The sequence below is a fragment of the Lathamus discolor genome, chromosome 3 (assembly GCF_037157495.1).
Source record: "Lathamus discolor isolate bLatDis1 chromosome 3, bLatDis1.hap1, whole genome shotgun sequence".
Classification (NCBI taxonomy): domain Eukaryota; kingdom Metazoa; phylum Chordata; class Aves; order Psittaciformes; family Psittacidae; genus Lathamus; species Lathamus discolor.
In genome coordinates, this window is record NC_088886.1 from 147,572,302 (window position 1) to 147,595,612 (window position 23,311).

The following is a 23,311-nucleotide window of genomic DNA, read 5'->3' on the forward strand; positions in this document are numbered from 1 at the left end:
CCTGAAAACTGTTTTGGGTCGCCATCAGTTCGAGAGCTGTTCTGTTCTACCAGCTCCATGCAGATTCCTGGTTCTGCTTAGCTTGGCAGCTTGTTTTCTGTTTGTTTGAAATCAATGACTAAAATTAATGGTTTCAGGCTTTGGGATTAGCACGGAAAATACCGATTGCAAAGCCTGTTGCTTGCAAGATCTTTGTTGCATGCGACCTGGTTAAAAGTCGTCAAGAAAGAGCTGAGCATCTGAATATGGTGATGATGAAAATGGACTTTACTTTCCCTTTCCAAGTTTGCCTTTGTGCCAGAAAGTGGTTTTCCTTTAAATCCTCACTTTAATCTGGCAGTGGTCCTTGCTGCAGGAAGTATTTTAAGTGAGTACCAGGTTTGTGCACTTTACCATTGGGAAGAATAAAACGCATGGAATCTCCCCTTTATTTAGTGCTAAGAAAATATTTTTGCTTTTGGGAATGTCACAGTAATATGGATTTTCTCCTAAGAAATCTGCGAAGCATCTTGAGTTTCTCCTTGGATTATACAGGGAAGAAATAACTGATGTAATACTGCAATTATTAGCAAGGTGCTGTGGTACAGACCTCTCAAAACTCTCTCCATCACTCTAAAAGTTGCTCTATGATACGTAGAAGGTTGTTTCTTATTTTCTTGGTGTTTTCATTGCGTAATATCCTTTTTTTGGTGTATTACACAATTTCCCCTTGAATAGGAAGGGGAATATTTAGGCTTGCAGCTTAATTCTTTAAAAACAGTAGGTTCTGGAAATGTTCTGTGATTCCCATACATCACTTTTTCCTTGTGTCTCTCCAGGGGAGCTTGCTGATACCACCGTTTTGAGGGTGAGCTAAGCACATTTGCTGGAGTTTTTGTTTCCATAGCAGCGTCAGAGGTTTAACGTTTTCCTATAGGACATGGATGGGAGTTTGTACAAACCCAAGTGGCTGGAGTTTTATTTGGGAAGGTGGAAGTTCTCCAAGTAAAACTGCAGTCTTGCGGTTTGTGTTCCTAGTCACTGGTTCTGTCAGCCCAGAGGTTTCGTGAGTGCTTAAACCCTTCTGGCTTCAGTCTGCAGAGAATCCCAAGCCCAAGATGTTCTTTCAGGCCTGGGGATGTGTACATGAATATAACGTTAGGCAAACAGCGAGTACAGGAGGAAGTAATCATCTATTTTGGACAAGGGCCTGTAGGGACAGGCCAAGGGGAATGGCTTTAACCTACCCAAGATGAGCTCTTAGGCAGAAGCTCTTCCCTGTGAGGGTGCTGAGGCACTGGCACAGGGTGCCCAGAGAAGCTGTGGCTGCCCCATCCCTGGCAGTGCTCAAGGCCAGGTTGGACACAGGGGCTTGGAGCAAGCTGCTCCAGTGGAAGGGGTCCCTGCCCGTGGCAGGGGTTGGAACTAGATGAGCTTTAAGGTCCCTTCCAACACAAACCAGTCTGGGGTTCTATGATTTTCAGCAACCTGCGCAGCTTAGTTAGCCCATAAGCTTCAGCAGGTTGTGGTGCCTCTGCTTGTACTCTATGTTACTGAGCAAGCATTTCATAGACATGCTTCTGATCATTGTAGAGTTAATGGGAAGAGATAGATTAACCATAGATCCCTGGCCTCAAGCCCTGTTTTCCTCCACTGATGTTATCAGACCATGGGAGTCCTTCTCCTGGAAGGACAGGGCCATTGCACTTTTTTTTCATAATGATGAACCTGTAGAAGGTGTTGCACCCCCACTGCAATTTGCATAATAATTTGCATAAAACTCGTTAGAGTTATAAGGTTACAAATACTGATAGTTGCTGCTGTCTATGATTAATGTTTTATGGGAAGTTGAGGGGTTTTTGTATTTAATCTTAATGAGAATGAAAGTTTCTTGCTGCCTGTAAAGAAATGGAAAGCTTGATTCCAGACCGAATCCAAGCTTTTTGGCTTACAACATGATGATTTCTGCTGTGGTCACACCAAGCGATGGAGAGACTTGCTGGTGATTGCTGAGGTGTGCCTTCCGCCCCCCCCATATCTAAGATAAAAGGTCCCATTGAATAAGACAGCTAGGTTGGTTTTAGCTTCAGACACTGGAAAGGCGACATGGGAATGCTGGGAATGTCTTAGCACTGGGTGCAATTGGGAAATGGAGGAGAATGGGCAGCGACCCAAGCTGGGCCTGGTGGATGGGAGCAGAACTACTTCAAGAGGGGGAAAACACATGGAAACTAGATGGGAAAAAATCCATTTCTGACTGAGAAGCTCATGAGAGGTGGACCTACACTGAGAGAAGACCTTCCAGAGCAGCAGATACAGTTCTCACAACAGAAGGGGCGAGGTTACTTTCATGAGATTTCTATCTCCAAAGCATCTTTTCAGTCTAGCTCACAATATTACCAAAAGCAGCATGTCTGAGCCCTAAGCATTAAAGCATCACTTTGAGTAATGACCTAATCAGAACCCAGATCTTCATTTGCTTTTTGGCTCGTCTTTATGAAACCAAATTATTTGAGCTGTTTACAGCTGGCTCTGCTTTTTACCGTGCCTTGGTATTCCTGTCTTGCCTCCTAGCAGTTTGTTTACTGATATTAGCCCTATTCATGCCAGTTGGCAGAGATTTTCCTTTTCATTCAAGGTCTGACAGCCAGCACACCTTTGAAGTCCTTGAGGAATTAGTTGCCTTGGGAATTTTTCATGCTGTAACCTATTTACTGGGGGGGGGTTAAAGTCTGCTTTTGGTCATTAACTGAATTCACAACAATCATCTTTATAATGTCATTAATAAAGGTTTCTTAACCATGCTGATGGGCATTTAGAGCACTGTGCAGTAATTCAATAAAAAGCAGTACAAAACACAATCGCAGCATATAAATAAAAATAGGAACAGTCTGTAAAGATGTGAACATCAGAGCTGGAGGGTATTTAGGAACTAGAGCTTTATTTAAGCCCTTAAATGCAAGCAAACAAAAACCACCATAAAAAACTCCAACCATAAACACAAACCCTAAATATAATGAAAAGACTTTACTAGGACCTCAGCTCCAGAAGGGTGGAAAGGAAAAGGAAAAGGGCCAGAAAACTGGGGAGACTTTATTCTCCTTAATTCAACACTGGTTATACCAAAGAAGCAGTTTGGAACTGAGAAAACTGCATTTTTGGGATCAGTTTCGGTATGGAATTAAAGAGCTGGCCATGTGCTTGTGGAGTACCTGTTAGTCAGGATGGATGTTGTTAGATGTACGTGTGAGAATACACAGGCAGTGGGAATTAAATAGTCAAACCCATATCAGCAATCAGACCTTAAAGATATAGCTTTTCTGTTGCTCAGTAGTCAAGCACAGTCCATTAAATCACTGCAGAGTCCCCAGCTCTTTAAACCTGAAAACTTGGAGGGTGGTACATGGTATTCATTCCACTCTTCAACCTGTATTGTCCTAAAGACCCTGAACTATCAGTATGGCTGGAAAACATGTGTTTTAGGAAAGCAGAAGTTCTGAATTTCCCTGCTGTCTTCTACAGGGGTTGGTGATGGCTGGAAGCTACCATATGGTGGTTGAGGAATGAACATCTGCTCAGATCTGGTTTGTATTATTGGTGGGTTTATGGCATTTTAGGCTTCCGTGTAGTAGCCTGTGCCTACTGGTGGGTCAGAGCTAAGACAGTGGTTGCTTGTAGTAAAGTGCTCCTCTCAGCTGCCAAATACATTGCTCAGTAGTCCCAAAGAGCAAGTAGCTAAGGTGAGCATTATGTATATATGTAATGGGAAAACGGCATGCCTTCACTCATGACCATTTTGGTCTTGAGTCTTTTCTGCCCCATGATACTTAGTGATAGAAGAAGTTCTGAGCGTATTAATACATTTACGATAGCCTCCAGCTGTAATGTTGTCACATGAGGGTAAAGACCAGTTGCTAGGAATGTTTTGTGTGTTAGCATTCGTCAATGAATTCACCGGAATGGTACTTTGACTTCTGTTTATTTGCTGAAAAAAAAGGTATGTTTTCCATTTAAATGGGCAGTGGTTCAAGAGCTGTTGCAAAACGGTGTTACACAATGCAAGAATTCCTGATACATAAGCAACAGGCAGGCGTGGCGAGCTGTCGTAAGCTTTTTAGGTCAGTATGCCATGAATCAGGATTTATTATCTAACTCTTCTCAGAGTAGGAAATTTTGACCTTTTCACTGTGTGGCTTAGTTTGGGACTGCACGAGGAGAAGGGGGTTATACATGAAGCACTGCTGCCTCTGAAATCGTGGTGGTCGGAGCTTCCATTTCCAAGTGAAGGCAGCTCTCAGAGCTGAAGTGTTAGTAGTCTCACCACGTACAGCTTAGGCATCCTTTCTCTTCTTGAATAGCTACACGTAAAAAAAAGATTGAAGGCATTAAAAAAAGCTGTGTGTTTTCTGTGCAGCTCCCTCATCCACGGGAGTTCTCTTTTCCAAGGTCAGGATGTGACCTTTGGATGCCTACAGCTGAGGAGAAAACTGAGGTGAAATCATTTCATAAGAGGAGATCAAAAAGCATATTGATGGATACAGTAGTGCCCTGTGGCGTTTTATCCCAGCATTGTGTTAATCCAATCTGATAATCTGTCAAAGCTCCTCTTCAATGCAAGTGATTAATTCCAAACTGCAGTTCTCATTCTGCTACCAGTTTTCCAAAACACTCATGTGGTGGTTGTCAGCTTTATAGTGATGATGCACGTACATTTAATACTGAATGTTGCTAATAAAGGGAACATAAATCCTTTGGTAAATTGATGTTTTTCAATCGGCGAGTCCTTATGCCTTTCGGGGATAAAAGGGCAACAGCTTGTGAGTAAATCAGAGAAAGCATAGAATGCTTTTGAAGAAGACAGTAGGTGAGGACACAAGTTCCTGCTTTATAAAGCAGATTAACATCTCTGAACTCTGATCTGAAACTGAATAGCAGATTATGTGGTTACTGCCGTGGCTGCTGTTCATGACTGATTGCATCTGAAAGCCCTTGAGATGCTTCCTAGGGTGTAAACAGGGAAACAACATGTTCTTTGAGCAATCAGACAGTGTTTGGGTTGAGCATCCACCCTTCTCATGAGGGCAATGCTAAGTCACCTGAAGCCTGTTGTTCACCAGAATCGAACCAGTATCTGATTGGTGTTACAAGCAGCAATGTTTTGTTCCCAAATCAGCCCTCTGAATCTGCTGCAGTGGGTTTTTGCCTCTAATATGTACTAGAAAATGTGCAGTTTTCCACTCTGGTTTTCAGCTAATGAAGGTCATTCCACTCTGGTTTTCAGCTAATGAAGGTCATTCAAGTATGGGGATGACTTTATAGGATAGTCCTGTGTACCTACAATACTGCAGATAAACCGTCCTGTTACACCATCACTTAGAGCCATCCACAAGCTGCTTACTGCTTTAATCTCTGGGTGGATTTAGAAGCCAAATGGCCAGAGTGGATGGGAGCAGCACAGCACATTCATACTCATCTGAAAGTCAATTACAGATTCGGCTTGTGCTTTAATAACGCAAGATGGATGCATCAGATAAAATGGTGAAAACAAAGGATGTTCCTTGCCTCTAGGGAAATACAGAATAACTCTTTGGGGTGTTCCAATTGCTTAGTTGCTCCCCATTTACAAATAAAATTGTTTTGCCCCCTAACTGCTTGAGAAGGTAAAGCTGTGTCAGAGTTGCAAGTTTTTTTCCCAGAGATTTAATGGATTTTTAGGCATCTGATGATGCAGGCGGGTTTTCTGTCCTCCACAATAGGAGTTTGGTATCCCCTTGCTTTTGAAAAATCCCCCTGACCTCTCTCGAATACTCAGTGACCATGAGCTTTTGTGTTACAGCACTGCCCAGGAATGCAGAGCTTTGTGGTCCCATTGTTTTTGTGTGCCTATCTGTTTTGTAGCCTTGAGGGTGGTTCAGTAACTTCAAAGTAGGTGGGATCGGCTCTTCTATGGAGTTGATGGACCACAGGTGATTATCAGTGGGAAGGATGCCTTGGGTATGGTTGTGTAGAGCATGTGTAATGTGCATATATGTTTGGGTGTCAGGCAGAGGCTGGTGGTTGAAGCCATGGGGAGACACCAGTGGGAAGGCAGCACAAACCTCATACCCAGGTTACACTTGAGTCGCAGGAGTTGCTGTAGGTTTACATGGGGTTAGAACTTCATTGTCCTCGGCATTCAGAAGCCAGTAAGAATGAGTATTTTGGCAGGGGAACAGAGCCCATTTGTTTAGCTTGTATGGTCTTCTCAGATTAAACAGTCCATCCAGAAAAGAGGTGAGAGCAGAAAAGGGGACATCTCAGTGCAAAATCCTGTTCACAAAGGAAGAGCAGCATGGACGTGGACTAAACTTTGTGCTCCTCCAGTGTCCCATATCCAAAGCCAGGTTGGACAGGGCTTGGAGCAACCTGCTCTAGTGGAAGGTGTCCCTGTCTATGACAGGGGATTGGAGATGGGTGAGCTTTAAGGTCCCTTCCAACACAAACCAGTCTGGGGTTCTGTGATGCACGGGAGCCACCAGCAGTGCAGTGTGCTGAACCGGGGTCTGCAGCTACAGCCTCATAGCCCAGCTATGTGCACATGAAACAAGGTTTCATGGATCCCTTTGTCCTAATGATAATGCACGCAGCCTCTTCTTGTGCAAAGAGGCAGAAGGGAAATCTGTGGGCAAGGGTTATACTGCCGATGACTTTTAAGGAGGAAAAAGATACCCACTTAGAGCTTTTTTTAATTCAGGTGTTTTGCAATGACCCTTCCCTTGTCGCTTGGAGAGCTCATGACATGTCTTCTGTTTCTATTTCAGGCCAAGAACACCCTAATAGCCTGCGGCACAAATACAACTTTATTGCAGATGTGGTGGAGAAGATAGCTCCTGCTGTGGTTCACATTGAATTGTTTCGCAAGTAAACAAGATGCCCCGTTCTGATTTTTGTGCTCTTGAAAACAACTGCCAGCGTGCCAGAAGTGTTGATTGATGCTGTGTAATAGCAAAGAGGGGTTTTGAGATGATAAATATTTGTCATGCTTAAGAATTAAAGATAATTTAAGAGTCCTGGCAGTAAAACAATCAGTTCAGCTAATGCATGCACGTTATCTTCTTAATGATAGCAAGTAACAGCAGATACCCTAAGGCATGAAAAACCACCAGACTCTTTTGGGCTGTGTGTTTTTTTGAGTGATTTGTGATCTTTCAGCTTTTTGCAGCTATAAACATTTGTTTCCCATGTCTTTTAGACTTCCTTATTCAAAGAGGGAGATTCCTGTTGCCAGTGGTTCAGGGTTCATCGTCTCAGAAGACGGGCTGATAGTGACAAACGCCCATGTCGTCACCAACAAAAACCGGGTGAAGGTGGAGCTGAAGAACGGTGAAACGTATGAAGCTAAAATTAAAGACGTTGATGAAAAAGCTGACATTGCACTAATTAAAATAGATTCTCAGGTGAGCTGTTAAAGCGAGACTCATTTCGCTCCTCTTCGTTTATTATCCTCCGTTCCAAAACTGTTGTTGTTTTCCATGTCCGAAGGAAAGGCTGGTAGTTCAGTGGTCTGGGTTATAGAGGATATCTGAGCTAGGTGGAGACATGTTTTTAAACACCACGTTTGTGGTTGGCAGTGGTTAATTTTATCACCTCTCAGTGTAGTGCAAGCAAGAACATAGAGCTTCTGTATGTATCCTCAAAATAAAAACCAGCAACATAATTTGCTGGCTGCTTTATGCACACATATTTGCCAATATAACTCCCCTTTTGAGAAGAAATGGGGGTGTTCCCTTGCTTTTAATAGAGGGACGTGTCTTGTGCTTCTATACTGAAGTCACAAATTGCTTTTAGAGGATGCGTTTGTCCCTCTGAAGGGCTGTACCACGCTAATGTAGATACTAAAATGGAAAATACCTTAGGAAGAGTCTTGAACATGCAAATTGAAGCCATTGGAAAGATGCTCTTAGACTGTAGGTGGTTTTCTGAACAAATGGAAATGCAACTTCCCATCTGTAGTCTACCCCCATCTCAAGCATACAGTTGTCAGCATTATTCTGCCTGCTGCAACAGCAGAAGAGCTGTCATGCAGTTCTGCACATTCGACAGCATGGTGCAAGTGGAATACTGTGTTGAAATACTGTGTGATGCAGATGCAATTAGACGCATGTGATTGCTTGGGGTGCTGCTCATATTGGTTTCCCTTGTTTGGACTGTTAGTTAATTTAATGGGAAAGAACGTTTCATTTGAAACACATGACTCAAAAATGTGTAGATCTTGCAGTGTTGTTTTAGTTCAGGCCTATTCCCCCGCGAGGTCAAAAGTGTTTGTGCCAGAGTTCATGACTAAATCAGACGTCTAATGCAGAACTCTTGGATCACCCAAGATACAAAGCGCTCCTGCTGCTCCCTTGCCACCTTTGTCATTTAAAAGCGCTTTTGTCTTGTTTAAAAGCTTCTCTACAGCAACATGGCAGAAAACCTTCACAGTACCCAGGATGGTTTTTGCCATGTTGTGTTTTCCTCTTTTCCTGAGGTGTAAACTATTTACACATCTATCAATCACTTGTTTCCTCATTTTTATGTTAAAATAAGCAAAAGTAGATCTGCGGTAACAAAGGGATGAGAACTGGCAGCATTGGCAGGGGTTGAAGGGCAGCTGGAAAAGTGACTCTAAAGTTGGAAGCACAACATGGTAGGGAAAGTAGAAATGGTGGTGAGAAGACTTCAAGCAATAGGAGGGTGAGTTTCAGAGAAGAGAGAAGCTGGTGGGTCAAAGAGATTAGATGTTGAACTGATGTGACAGATTATTTTGAGGCCTTATGAAGAGAGCAGACAGAAAGTTTTATGTTATTTGAAACCCTAAAGAAATGGCTCCAAAATTTCCCTGGTAAACTGCTTACGGGAAGGGAGAACCTGGAAAACTGGCAGCAGCTTGGAAAGAAGGGAATGCAGCCAGATGAGCTGCCTGTAGTGGAAACCACTGTTAAACAGGGCTGGGATTGGTGTTTCTTGTTATGACTTGCAAGATGGCAGATGGTCTGCTTTTTAAAGTGCCTGCTGTGTAATTAAGTTGTAGTCATCTTCTCCCATCGGTTGAATTTTGAATGTAGTTGTGACCCTGTTTTGCAAGCAGCACATCAGCATTGCAACCTAATTCATTTATATATATTTGCAAGGTCTTTAAGGCAGGAAACATTTTCTGTCTTAGAGGTATCTAGAGCCAAATCTGCTACAGTTTTCTTTTTGGGGAGGGATTGGCCTGTTAATATTCAGTTGTCTATGAGAAAAAAGGGCTGGTTTTAATGAAGCTTTGGGAAGTGTCTCAGTGCCTGGAGGCTGAGCTCCCAGTCTTCCTCTCCTAATGCCAGCTTAGTGCATCCGTCTGGGTACAGGAGATGAAATATCATGTCTCTGCTCTAAATGAGGTGGAGTATGGGTATAAACTTGGGTCTGACATACGCTTGCTAAGTGTCTTGTCAGTTGTAGAGCCTTGTGTGTTCTTCCCCCATGGCCCTTGCCTCTTGCATTTCAGGATAATTCTGAGAAGACATGGGGAAAGCTTCTTGTATTTCTTGTTTTTTCCTGGGATGGGAGACCAGTTTTCCAGCTGGCTTTAGTGACGTAGCATTGGGAAATCCCAATCCAAAGTGAAGCCTGAAGCACCTCTATGTACAGGACGGATGATGCTTTCTTTGCACTTGGAGAATTAGAAACACAACGGTTTTGAGTTAAAGAATTAGAAACACAACGTTTTAAGTGTTCACAAAAAGTGGAAACACGGGTCAGAAGCTGATTTTCAGACTGAACTTTGATGCAATGTTTGTCTATATCCATTCAAGTTCAGTGTTTGAGCCTTCCTTTTTGTACTGAAATGCCTTCCTATCATTCAGATTGATAAAGTGGCTTTTTAACATCACATAGGTAATAATTGGTTGAAGTTGAAATGTATTTGATGACTGAAGAAGTCAATGTGGTGGTACAAATAACCCTTTAAATGTCTGGATACGACGTGGGAACCATCCCTAAGAATTTTCCTGAAGTTAGAGCTGAAGTTCTTCCTTTTGCATGAATTATTTAAAGGTGACATCAAAGATGCAGAATGTTGGGGAGGGGGGTTGTGTTTTTGTGGGTCATGTTAAGGCAGGATCTGAAGGGTAAAGAATGCCTTTGTGGTTAGGAACAGAACTGGGCTTGAAGCATGAGTTTAGGCTGTGAGCTGGTATTCCTAAAACTGTAAAGGTTTTGCGGCAGCCTGCATGTTGTTTTTCTTTATGGTGTGAACAACTGGCCAAAGACATTGCTAGAATTAATTTGGCTTTGCTGAGTGCACTAGGATATGAAAGAGGATGGTAAAATCTGGGCACCAGTGAGGATGAACTGTTTCTCTGTTCATGGTAAAGATGAAATTCTTTACCAAGAAAAAACATTTTGCAGTCAATGAAGAACAGAAATTTTGGGGTTGTTATTCTAATCCTAAAACATGCTAATTTTTACAGTCTATAAAAGAAGGCAGCTGTGTTTCTTGTGCCTGTCATGGCACACAGCAGTTTGTGAAAGTGGGAAGTAAGATTGGAGTCAAGTGCGGTAAACGCGGATGCAATATAACCATCCTTCCCACTGCAAACAGCTCCGAGGAGACAGCAGTACTGGAAAGAAACAGTGCAGCTGCAGACAGCTTGGATATAAACATGCAGAACTTATAAATCTTGCTAGGAAAACTGGGGCTTTGGCAGCATAGGCAGAGGCTGGTGAAATAACCCATCCTGTGTGACACACGTGATGCTGCAGTGAGCGTGAAACCCATCAGGAACATTGCACAACACTCCCAAGAAGCAGATGCTCTTGAGCTGGCAGAGCTGGATTGTGACATTCTTCTCAGCACAAATAGCTACCTTGTTAAATGAGGATGTGTGGTACAGCTGCTGAGAACTGTAGACATCAGGAGGAGGAAAGGAAGTTTTAGGCTGGTTTAGTGGACAATGGCAGGATTAACAGAGGGCAGAATTAACAGAGAGCCCTGTGCCCTCACCCGGATCAAAGCTGGAAGCCAAAACTAGTGGGAGGTAAAGATGGCTTTTGCCTGGAGACCCTGTTCACCCCTGGAAATTGGACTCTGCCTGCAGAATTGGTCTCTGTGGCGGGTGCCTATGGTTTGGCAGTGACAGTGCGGAAGTGGGGAGCACCATGAATGGCTTTATTTTGGGTTGTATCTTCTTCCTAAATGCTTAAAAACAGCCATGAGACACTCGCTACCGACTGCTATAGCAAGTGTATCAGGGGAGACATGCCAGGGTCTGAAGATTTTTGTTCCTCAATGTGACAGCTGCCTTCTGTATCCCAGGCAGGATTTGGCCTCTACATGGTACAGCAGTAGTGGGTTTGTGAACAATCTCTAACTTGTGGTAGTATCTCGGCCCTTTTGCTTAAGGTTTTTCCTCCATCTTACTAACAACCACTTAGTCTGACGCTTAAATCAACAAGACTTTCTGCCCTCATTCCTTCGGTGGTTTCGTGAGGCAATGCAGCGTCTGTATCTTTGTGGTCTGAGGGGATTTGCTTTCTGTGTGTGTACAAACTGGAGGAAGCAGCAAAGCAAACTTCCCTGTTTGTGTATCAATATTTTAATAGCCCACACTTCGAAAGAACAAACTCCTTGAGCACCAGATGTCCGTGGCTTTTCTAAAATGCTGTTTCACTTTGAAATCTGTCGCTGGATGTTACATTGCTTCCTCTCGAGAGCCTGAGGAAGCTCACATATTGCTTCCAGAAGTCTTCATGACCCATAGAAGTGAAACAGCTCATAAAAAGCTTAGATGTTAACTCATCACTTTAAGCAGTGGTTTCCTGCTGTCTTCAGCTCCTAGTAGCCCTCGCTGCAAGGACGATGCTCTGGTCCAGCTCCCCATGCAGCAAAATGCTCACATACCTCGGGGGTGGGTCTGCCAGCAGCAGGGTGCTTTATTCCGTTTTATATAGGGGAGAGCAGCAGCATCTTGGCAGGTGGCTGAAATCCTGGTGACACAGCAAAACACGCTTCATCCTCCTTCCTATTTTTTCCTGCAAGCTTCCCATGCTCCATATTTAGATAAGGAGACTCAGTTTTGTTTTTCTAACTATAGATGAAATACTTTTGGAGGCTTGTAATGCCTTCAGCTCGGGCTTTTCATTTTCTTTGGCCTTTTGTCAAGCAGTTGCGAGATTGTGGGTGATACTCCCCATTTTTATACATGCTCATGGGCCTGTGTTTTGATTTTGCCATAGCATTGAATAGTTTTGTTAATGAGAACAGAAGTGCAGTTCCCAGAGAAGCCCCGTGTTTTGCCAGAGTCCCTTACAGCTGCATTAGTGTACTCTACAGGCGTCTGTGTCTCTTCCACCTAAAAATAAAAAGCACGAGGGAACTCTGTTGCTGTGTAACACAAGTCGAACTCGGGACATTTGTCTCCTCTTCATCGCCTACTTGAACTGCAAACTGCTTCCTGCAGATTCATGCTCTTCCTTCCACAAATGAAGGAGATTACAGAGCAGAGAAGGGATTTACTCACGTTCCGTGCCAACATGGAGACAGAGCCGCTTATTTCATAGAATAGTTAGGGTTGGAAAGGACCTCAAGATCATCCAGTTCCAACCCCCCTGCCATGGGCAGGGACACCTCACACTAAACCATCCCACACAAGGCTTCATCCAACCTGGCCTTGAACACTGCCAGGGATGGAGCACTCACAACCTCCCTGGGCAATGGATATAGAAGTTCCAAGTGAAACAGCCCCTGGTTATGGCCATCTGTCTCTTGGGTTTTATTTCTCTGTGGCACTGACCCTGCCTGGTGGTAGTCATGTGCTGCCTCTTCTTTTAGTTTCAGAGCTCATTTGTCCTGGCTCTACTTCTTCTGCCTGACTCAACCTATATTGCTAATATACATCAGGTGAACATCTGGCTCCTGGCTGATGATGCTGTTGTTCTATCCTTGTCCTAATCTCCCGTGCCACAATAGCTGTGTCTTATTGTTGAATGGAGCCGTTTCTTCTCCTGTGCAGCTCTCCGTTTTCGTGGGAGTGATGTTTATCCAGGGCTTGAGTCAAATCCGTATATAAAAATGTCTGAAGCCCTTTGGGATGAGAAAGGCTTAAAATATTAACACTAATTAATGGCTCCTTCTCTGGCTGGGTGTAAACAGTGAGTCATGTGCCACTTATGGGTTTGCATGTTTAGTCCTATTTCTGTGTCCCTGCAGAATGCCTGCTTGCAGATTTGTTTTATTGAGTAAACACAGATCCCAGCAGAGCCCCGAGGCTGCATCAAATGAAAAACGGAGGGATAGGAAGGATGTTATGCGTTGCCCAAGGTCATGCAGTGAGTCACTGGGAAAGCTGGGTTGAGGTGCTGGGTGTTTCTGGCTGCCTGTTTGCTGTGCTGCAAGGCATGCTCGTTTGCCTGGGATTTTAATTAACTGCTGTGGCAAATCTATAGTTAACCCAAGAGAGTCACGAGTTGTAACGGTAGCTGTGTCATCCTGATGACCTGTGAGAATTGATGAGTGCCCGTTTATTACGTGTGGTTATTAACAGCCCAAGCACTTAAACTTGGTTTACAAGGGTTGCCTTAACGTCCTCGACAAGAGCTTGACAGTGGAAGGGTGTGAGGGCACGGAGTGTGCATCTGATATGATTCCGGTTACAACACTGCTCTAAATGCTTGCCTTGCGTTTACAGCACTCCTCCTGTAGCCTGCAGGACATACATCCCACTTGATCCCTTGTGCCCAGGGATTTTGGTTGCGTTTATACTGCTTTCACTACAATACCTCCTCTCCAATGTAAATAAAGGGGGGTTTGATAGTGGAAAGTTTAAATCTGAGCATGGCAATGTTATTTCTAAGTTTTTTTAGAGAGGAAACCCCCAAATTTAAAGCCACTACAATGCATATATTTATTATAACCAGTTCTTCATAGCGTTTACTTGCAGAAGCACTGATAAGAGTTTATTTACATGCAGCACTGTTAGTGTGCTCTACACCACATAGTGAAATCAGAAGGAATAGAGAGCACGTTTTCCATAGCTATGTTTCATAGTATGTACAGAACAAGGCAATGTTTGCAGTTGGTGTTTTGTTCCTAGCAAAGGAAAGGTTAGCTAGCCTCTTTCCAGAAGGCACATTGAATCACACGGATAACCCACAGCCAATCCGTGCAGCGCTACACTTTGAAGCCTCGCTAGTATAGGCACAGGCTTGAAAACGCAGCACAATCAAAAGTAATTGTATTAGTCAGAGATTGTTCATGTATTTTCTTTCTGCTGCCAGATGCAATTTTGGATTCATGACTTTTTATAGCTCAAGAAAGGAGTAAAAAGTCTTTAATTTTGTACTTAACCGGTCTTCTTTTTTCCATTAATGAAAAAAATAAGATTTTTGGTTTCTTTTTCTGGCTCATGTTTCATGTGCTGATAAATGTCCTCTTTCTCTGTAAAGTATCCCTTTTCAGTGCACTGGGCTACAAGAAAAAGCCACTTTTGTAGTGTGTGTTGGAGGTTTTTTTGTTATAAGGAAAATCAGTGCCAAAAAGAGATGCTGCTCTCAACCAACAACATCTTGAAAACACGTGCTACGTAAGCCTAAGAGCATCTGGTGAGCGAAGGAAGGGCCAGGGTGCTCCCTCAATCCAAACAATACCCATATGGGGCTGTTTGTGTTGCATATACTGCGTGCTTCCCAGCACAGCTAATCGGAGCTGCCTGTTTCCCGCTGTACTGAAGAAGTCCCTTGGAGTCAGGGCTGTGGTCTGAGATGATGAACCGCTCAGCAGTGATGCCTTGGGATGTTGCTGCTGCAAATACGATGGGGAAATGGAGCAAAGCTGCTGAATCCTTCCCAGAGTTAAACCACAGCCTTTCGGGTTTATCTAAGGCTATGGCACCAACAGGCGCCATGGATAATTATTATTTAATAGGAGGGCATTGCTGGTTGTGAAAACTTTCCTCTGAAAGAGCATTAGAAAGGGAAATGTTTTTCTCTTTATTCTGCTGCCTGTTCTGTTGCTCCTCCAACTGATTCTGTTTAACAAGCACTTGGCTTAATTACTTTCTTGCTGTCTGGAGACTGAAAGATAAGTTTCCATAGAGCATCTTGTCCTGTCTGGGGTTTGGCAATGAGTTTTATTGAAACAATCTGTTCATCTGAGTAAAATTTTGCTGGTGGAATTGTGGCAAAATTGGATAAAGGTTACACAGGACCAGGCTTGTTAAATATTAAAAGCATAACTTCTGTATCTGCAGCAGCATATGGTGATGACCGATGCCATTAGTTTTTACTTTCTACTTTACAGGTATTGTGTATCTATCTCCTAGGATATTTGAAATAGAGTAGTAGGTGAAAAATACAAAATTATGGGTATTTGGGTTAGTTTATGTTAGTGGATTTTTGTCCCTAAGGGTCATTTATCAATACAGGCTTTCGAAACTGCTGGTGACAAAAGCCAGCTAAAGAGCTACCTCTTGGTTTCCTATTTAAACATAATAATATTTTCCCTTTTTGCCCAAATTTAGTAATGGCTCAGCTTCTGTTAACTTCTGAAATTAAATTATAACTTGGCAATCTATGCAAATAATCAGGGCATACTACATGCTGCCTTGTTTCTTTGCTGTGTGAGCCCGCAGTATATAGCTTTATGATCCATCAAGTATAGGTGCAAAACTCTGTGTGCTTTGGAGCAGGTATGGGGTGAAAAAAGCACCTTTACAAGCTTTCCAGGAGGAATGAATTACAAGGCATTAAGCCAATTTGTACCTCCACTTTAAGTACAGAGCTCAAGAATACCTCAAAGGTACTCTGGTTTTTAATATAGTAACTCCTTGAAAATTGGTTTAAGTTAATCTCTAGGTACGGACTCCACTGCATCTAGAATCACTGTTCTTTTGTGAAAGTTTATACTAAAGCCTTTTTCCTTTTGTGGCTGGGTTTGTTGAGCAAACGAAGGAATTTTTTAAGTGGGGGATGTATGAAGGAAAGCTTGATTAAGGTTAGGTTTGCTGAGCAAAAGATGCATCCCTTCAGACTTCTTCTGGTTTGATTTTGCATTCAGTAACCTTCTCATCCTCCAAATCCTTAAGCTGAAACCTGAATTTGTACATGTAGAGGTCCATTGTTGCTAATAGAAATAGTCTAGTGACATGATTAAATATAGAATCACAGTGGTTTGGGTTGGAAGGGACCTTAAAGCTCATCCAGTTCCAATCCCTTCCACGGACAGGGACGCCTTCCACTGGAGCAGCTTGCTCCAAGCCCCTGTGTCCAACCTGGCTTTGAACACTGCCAGGGATGGGGCAGCCACAGCTTCTCTGGGCACCCTGTGCCAGCGCCTCAGCACCCTCATAGTAAATATGTAGTTAAATACCTGGGGAGGGTCAGGATCATTGACAGACTAAAAAATGTGTTGCATCACTAAAAGGGTGAAGGCTTTAAAAATGCAAAGGAAAGGAGGAATGCTGCTCAATGTTTTAGAGACAGGTGGTAAAGAAAAGCAAACTATTTATTTCAAATATGATCTGTTTCAGGACACCCTTCTCTATTTACTTGGTGAGTAGGAGGCCTTGAGAGCTTCCCAGCTGTTTTGTGATTGCTGCAGGGGGAGTTATTGGTCCAGCTGGAATCATCTGTTATCCAGCCAGTTCAGTTCCTGTGCAGATACAACACATCTTGTCGCAACCACACGCGGTTCCCTCGATCCATTGCAATGAGTGAGGGTGTGTGGATCCAATCTTCCCTTCCTTCTTGATGCTGGATTTTAAGAATGCTTTGTGCCATAATGGGAATGTCTTCAAAACCGTAATATTTAATGTGATTAGAGATAAGATCTTGAAAGTATAATGGTATTCCTTACTGTCAGAATAGAAAAATCCCCAAAATGTCTTTAAATCGGTGTATGTAGGAGGCAATATAATTATTTAAAGAGATGCTGTATTGAAAACAAAGTAAGATGAAACATTTACTGATGTCTTATGAGAATATAAAATGCTTTTAACTACACGTATGCATGTTTGATACACTTTGCCTGTTGCTTTCATGACTCTGTAGTGCTCACTCTCAATGTATTACTTTTATTTCAGCAGCTGTTGGCTAATTATTTCAAGAAGCTGTTGGAAACAGCTCGTTCGTAGTGTCCTCAAATGCTTGCTTGGTACAGCAGGGAGGAATTATTCCTTTGGTGTGTTAATTGGTTTTGACTTAATGGGTACCTGTTGTGGAAAAAGTACTACAGCACAAAGAGCCCACTCGTTGGAGGAGAAACTTGTTGAGATGTTTCTGTCCCAAGCCACATGAAATATTCAAAGAAGACAGAACAAACAAAGTCCCCAAGAGATAAAAGCCTCTCTCTTTTTCTCTGCTCCACTGATGCGTTCATGCTTCCGTAGTTTGTTCTCACTGTGTAGTAGTGTTTTAACATATGATTTTGTCTTGTTTCTTCTTTTTCTACTTATATTTTAATTTAATGTTTGTTTGTAGGGTAAATTGCCAGTTCTTCTGCTCGGTCAATCTGCAGACTTGAGGCCAGGAGAATTTGTGGTGGCCATTGGAAGTCCATTTTCCCTGCAAAACACAGTGACGACAGGGATCGTCAGTACTACTCAACGTGGAGGGAAGGAGCTGGGGCTCCGCAACTCCGATATGGACTACATTCAGACAGATGCCATTATCAATGTACGTCCTGCTTTGAGCCTTATCCCCTCCAGCTCTTACATTTCTTGAGTAGTTTGAAAATCTCAGCAGTGACACAGTTCTTAAGAGCAGTGATGGTAGTCTGGCCTTCCTTTCATCCTTGTACATACGGACATCTGCGCTCCAGCAGCACTTGATTGTTGTTTGAAAATCCCCAAGGAACCACACTAAGTACAATATCTGCCTTCACTTCAAAATTCTTACAAGGGAGAATGCATTTTTCTCTGACAAATAAGTGTCTTTTCAAAATCCATCGTGTTTGCTAAAACAGAAGCCAAGCTTAGTTTAAGGATTCAAGCTTGTTTCTGCATTCAGGCAAAACAATGGGCTTTGTACTCCTGCTGTTGGCCTTGTAAGAAATCTTCTCTAACAGCTCCCAGAGCTGTCCTAAAACCTTCTGAAGCTGCTAGTGTGGTACTGTTAAAACAAAAGAAAAACCTTGGCTTTCTTAACTTTGGCAGGAGAAGAAGGACTAAGCATTTGCAAAGCTCAGCTAAAAGCGGTGATGTTAAGTGTAGTTAGTGGGTTTGGATGTTGGACTGTTCTATTGCACAGATTTAACAGACAATGAAAAAAATGTTACAGAAATATTTCAGAAATCTCTTTAATGTTTTGCTTGCCGTAAATGAAGAGGTGGATACTAAAACATGTTCTTGCCATGTGCTTATTTTCAGTATGGGAACTCCGGAGGACCCCTAGTAAATCTGGTAAGAGTTTCTTTACGTTTGCTGGGTATCAAGCTTATTCCTTTTTAGTTTAAAAACAGAACAAAAGAACCCCACTCAAACCAACAAACAAACAAAGCCCCACACCAGAATCGTGATTCAGAGCTTTATATCTGGCTGTCTACACAAAATTCACATGGCTCTTACTAATCACTGCTCTGTGTTCATGTTGGCGAGTCCCGAAATGCGCTTGGATTTCAATACTGAAGGTCTTCACGGTTTGCATAGTTTTGAGCAAGTGTAATGCCCGATTTTTTTTTTTGCCACATGCCTTGCAAAAAGTTAGAAGCACATTTTAAAGGGGAGGCGCTTGCCCTCACTGTGTACCATGCAACTGACAGCACTGGGGGCTTTTTATACTGCAGCTCAGCATAATGGTTCAAAAACCCCTTTATTTTAAATCACACTGAGGGGGGTGTATTTATCAGGGTATTAGGGTTTATTTACTGCTATTGTACAACATAGTCAGCATTGACCTCCAGCAACTGTGGATAAGCCCAAGAGAGAACAACTGAAACAAGTCACAAAACCTAACTGCTGTGTGAAGTCTCTCAGATGGAGCACATGGGGTCGAAGGGAGGCGAGGCAGTGGTCCTCGATGAGGGACAGCACAAACTGGAAGAAGGAGGAAGCCACAGTTTCTGCCTTGGAGATTTGGCATCTTTATTTCACCCAACTCAAAGTACAGCTTGAGCACTAGTAACCTCTTAAAGAATTGCAGTTGGATGGTTTTTATCTGGGGTATATGAGGGAGGGAAGCTGCTGAGATTTCAAAAGAGTTTGAATCAGCAGCCGACAGCCGAATGTTTGATCTGAAACTCTCTCTTGGAGCCACAGTACCGGGAAAAGCTTTTGATTTTGGTGAACTGTCATTTATATTATTATGCAATATCTGCTCAGAGCAGCTTGGTGCTGTGCTTCATGAGGTGCCTGCTGAAATAAACAGACAAAAATTGGCTGAGAACCTGCTGCTTGTCTGCTGGAAGCAGGAGAGCCGCCCAGTTCTGGTCTCTCTTCTGCTATAAGATGAATATCCACATCAGTTTTCAAAATTGTGGGAGAGTTTTTTATCAATACCCTCAAAAAATTAGATTCAAAGAAGTCATTTAGCAACGTGAAAACGCAGCTACCGAGCGTGGTGGGTGTGTGTGTGGTTGTTTGGAAGAAAACACCCATTCCTCTTTGAGCCGTTTCGCATTTGCTAATAACAATTTCTTCTTTCTCCAGGATGGTGAAGTCATTGGAATTAACACGTTAAAAGTTACAGCAGGGATCTCGTTTGCTATCCCATCGGATAAAATCAAAAAGTTCCTAACTGAATCCCATGACAGACAAGCTAAAGGTACTGTACTTCACCGCTTTGAAAGAGCTGTGAAGTACATTTCTGAATGTACTTCAAAAGAGCTGATTTCTGAAGAAATCAGGAAGTTTATGGCCTTTGAGGCTCTTTTAGTAAGAGTAATTGACCAAAACCCATTTTTCCTTTCTGCAGGAAAAGCTATAACCAAAAAGAAATACATTGGCATACGAATGATGTCTCTAACTCCTAGGTAAGTAAAGGTGCTGGTTCCTCACCTTCCCGAAGTGCATGCATTTGGATCAAGCTCTTGGATATGCAGAAACAAGGAGGTTTGAACCAGCAACGTGTGCCCCTGTATGTGCTGGTGACAACTCAGCCAGTTTTTGCTCTTTTTCATCCGCTACATGGTTGAACTCTCCTGTAGACTCTTGTACTGACAGCTTTTAAGCAACACCTTGCCTTTTTCTTTCCTTAATGCTTCAGAAGAGACTAGGTAGTGATTATTGGTGTGTCCTGGGGCTCTGTTCCTGTTGTATGTTTTCAAGAATCGCAGCAGCTATGTGCATATTTCCAGTACTATAAAATTATGTTCATTAAATTATTCACTTAATACAAAATGAAGCTTTTGTGTGGACTTTCTTACTCATACCCAAACCAGAAAAGACTCATGAGTGTTACTACATCCTGTAGAAATAACCAGAAGTTTTGCCATGTGTAGAATCACAGGTATAGCAAAGCATTGAAACCTGAAGGGGTTTTTTAGATGTTCAGGGTCTGGTAATTCCAAAGACCAAGTTTTGAAATGCTTTAGTTAGGATCCTCCATATGTATTGAAACGATTTCATTTACTAGAAATAGGCATTAAAAAGCTGTATGCATGCAACAAGAAGTGTAATAATTCTTTGAAGCACTTGTAAGGGTTAAAGCGAATTGGGAAGTGTCACATCAACATGTGTAAAATACCTCAGCTAGTGAATGCTGAGTGACTTAACTAAGTAAAAATGCCTGCTTATTTTTTCCCCATCTTGTCAAAATGTTTTTGTTGCTGTTTCTTCATTTTCCAGCAAAGCTAGAGAGCTGAAGGATCGCCATAAAGACTTTCCTGATGTTGTCTCTGGGGCCTATGTTATTGAAGTAATTCCAGAAACACCAGCTGAAGCGTAAGTTGAAGTCCTTTTTTTCTCAAAACCACTGCCACTGACTTAAGGGGGTCATGATAGGGAATGTTCTCTGCTGAACTGGCTATCTTCATCATGCTAAATTAACACAATTGCAACCATCTGATTGCTATTAGGTTGTCTGTTGGAAATCAGTTTGTGGTTTTAGGCCGGTCCCTGATGGGCAATATTGGGAGCGTATCAGGGTATTGCAGCGGAGCTCTGTCAGCGTTCCCAACCGAAAGGGCAAGGATTCAGTGGGCGTGGAAACTCCGTTCTCATTTTTTCTCAGTGACTGCATCCAAGACATCTGTTGTACCGATGCCAGTGCTGAATAAAGACGTTTGCTTATGCATGCTCCCCACAGCCCTGCTGGTCCCTCGTGCAGGAGGGTGAGGGAGAATCTTTGTGACCACCCAGTGAAGATGTGTTCGACTCAGCCCAAGCACTTCAGTGCTGGACAAAACCAGCACCTCTTCTGGCTTTCTCCCATCAGGGGTGAAATCCTCTCTTAGGCAGGAGATGCTCTTCTATGTGAGAGCTTTGTCAGGAGTCATGTTACTGGGAAGAGCTTTTGGTTTTGGGCAACTTATCTTTTTCTGTGTGTTCCTCAGTATTTGCTCAGAAGCTCACATGCTGGTTGGTACCACACTTCATGAGATGCCTGGCTGACATACAGGAGACCTTATAACAGTCTTGTAATACCGAAAGGAAGCTGACAAGAAATCTGGAGAAGGACTTTTTTATAAGAGCAGGACAAGGGGTGATGGGTTCAAACTTAAACAGGGAGATTTAGGTTAGATATAAGGAAGAAGTTCTTCCCTGTGAGGGTGCTGAGGCGCTGGCACAGGGTGCCCAGAGAAGCTGTGGCTGCCCCATCCCTGGCAGTGTTCAAGGCCAGGTTGGACACAGGGGCTTGGAGCAAGCTGCTCCAGTGGAAGGTGTCCCTGCCCGTGGCAGGGGCTGGAACTGGATGAGCTTTAAGGTCCCTTCCAACCCAAACCATTCTATGATTCTATGTGGTCTGTGGTCACCAGCACTGGAGAGTCTGGCTCCTGCTGGAGACACTTTCAGAGTTTGTTTGATATGAAACTGCTGAATAATCCCAAGTAGGAAATGGGAAAATTCATTCATTTTCCGAAACTGCAGATCATTTAAGACAAGAGTAAATCTTCGTGGCAACAAAGGCATATGTAGCACCAAAGGCATGTTGGCAGAAAGCTACTTGGAGCAGGCATGTGTTATCTCTTAGGGAGACTACAAGGAGTAGGTGATCTTAAGGTCCTTTCCAATCCAAACTATTCTACGATTCTATGGTTGGATGATGCCTCCTTGTTGCAGTTTGGATGTCACTGTAAGATATATAGCTTTAGCTAACATGGTCTCTGAATTATTGCTGTGCTTTGTAGATGAATCCTCTTGTCAGCAGTGTTCATGCAGAGTACTGGTGTATGTCTGTAATGTGACATTAAACTGCAGTTAATGTTGGAATAATGTGGCTGCTCCAGTGTGGGACTGAACTGACTGCCTTGACAAGAAGGTCCAATCTGAAGGTGCAGAGAAATTGTTATAGGAATTCAGGTAACAGCAGAGAGTGGGAGAAGGATATTAGAGAGGTAGAAGAAATGTGAGGCAGTGTAGCCTCATAACTTGGAGGCAAACTGAAATCAGGATACAGTTAAAACACAACCCATGTTTGCTCTGTCTCCCCTACTCCTAGTCCTTTTGCCAATGGGTTTGCCAATGGGTTTGCCATTTTTCCTCCAATGCATATTGTGTAGACATGCTGATAGGGGCCCAGAACAGTTCTGCAGTGCCCTGTCCTGGCTGTGAAGTGGATGTAGAGGCTGCATGAAAACTGAGATAATCTGGAATGGTTTCTCCAATGAACATGTTTTAAGCCATGTCTACAGTAGGCAACCAGATTTGTTGCAAACATTGGCCAAAGCATCCTGCTTGCAGGAGACACTCATGTAAGCGTCTTCTGTGGGCGGAAGAGGCTGATGACTGCTCTGTGGTTTTGTGAAGAAGGATTATGTTGAAAGGTTGAATCATGTCTGATCTGGTTACTTGGTTAATATTTCCACAACTTGGAGCCAGATCATTGTGCAAGATCAGGCAAGACACTGTGGTTGATGGTATTCCTCACCAGCCTGATGCTTGGTCCCAGCAGCAATTTCAACCAGCTCAGGGAGAGACACAGCCCTGGGCAGAGGAGCCTTGCAGTGCTGGCTCCAGTTCTGGCCTATCTGATGTCCCCAACATGGAAGGTCATCGAGCTGTTGGATTCAGAGGAGGGCTATGAGGATGATCAGGGGCTGAAGCACCTCCCTTCTGATGCCAGGCTGAGAAAATTGGGGCTGCTCAGCCTGGAGAAGAGAAGGCTGCGTGGAGACCTTAGAGCAGCTTCCAGTGTTTAAAGGGGCTGACAAAGATGCTGGAGAGGGACTCTTCATCAGGGA

At 43.1% G+C, this 23,311-nt stretch overlaps 1 protein-coding gene across 1 annotated transcript in view; it reads left to right on the top strand.

Annotated features, from left to right (window-relative positions):
* HTRA1 (HtrA serine peptidase 1) overlaps positions 1-23,311 on the top strand; it is a 35,491-nt gene that overhangs the window by 10,526 nt on the left and 1,654 nt on the right. The window contains exons 2-8 of the mRNA XM_065672425.1: positions 6,780-6,879; positions 7,211-7,415; positions 17,455-17,649; positions 18,342-18,374; positions 19,620-19,734; positions 19,885-19,942; positions 20,757-20,852. Of these exons, the coding sequence (XP_065528497.1) occupies positions 6,780-6,879; positions 7,211-7,415; positions 17,455-17,649; positions 18,342-18,374; positions 19,620-19,734; positions 19,885-19,942; positions 20,757-20,852 (802 nt within the window). The remainder of the gene's footprint in view (positions 1-6,779; positions 6,880-7,210; positions 7,416-17,454; positions 17,650-18,341; positions 18,375-19,619; positions 19,735-19,884; positions 19,943-20,756; positions 20,853-23,311) is intronic.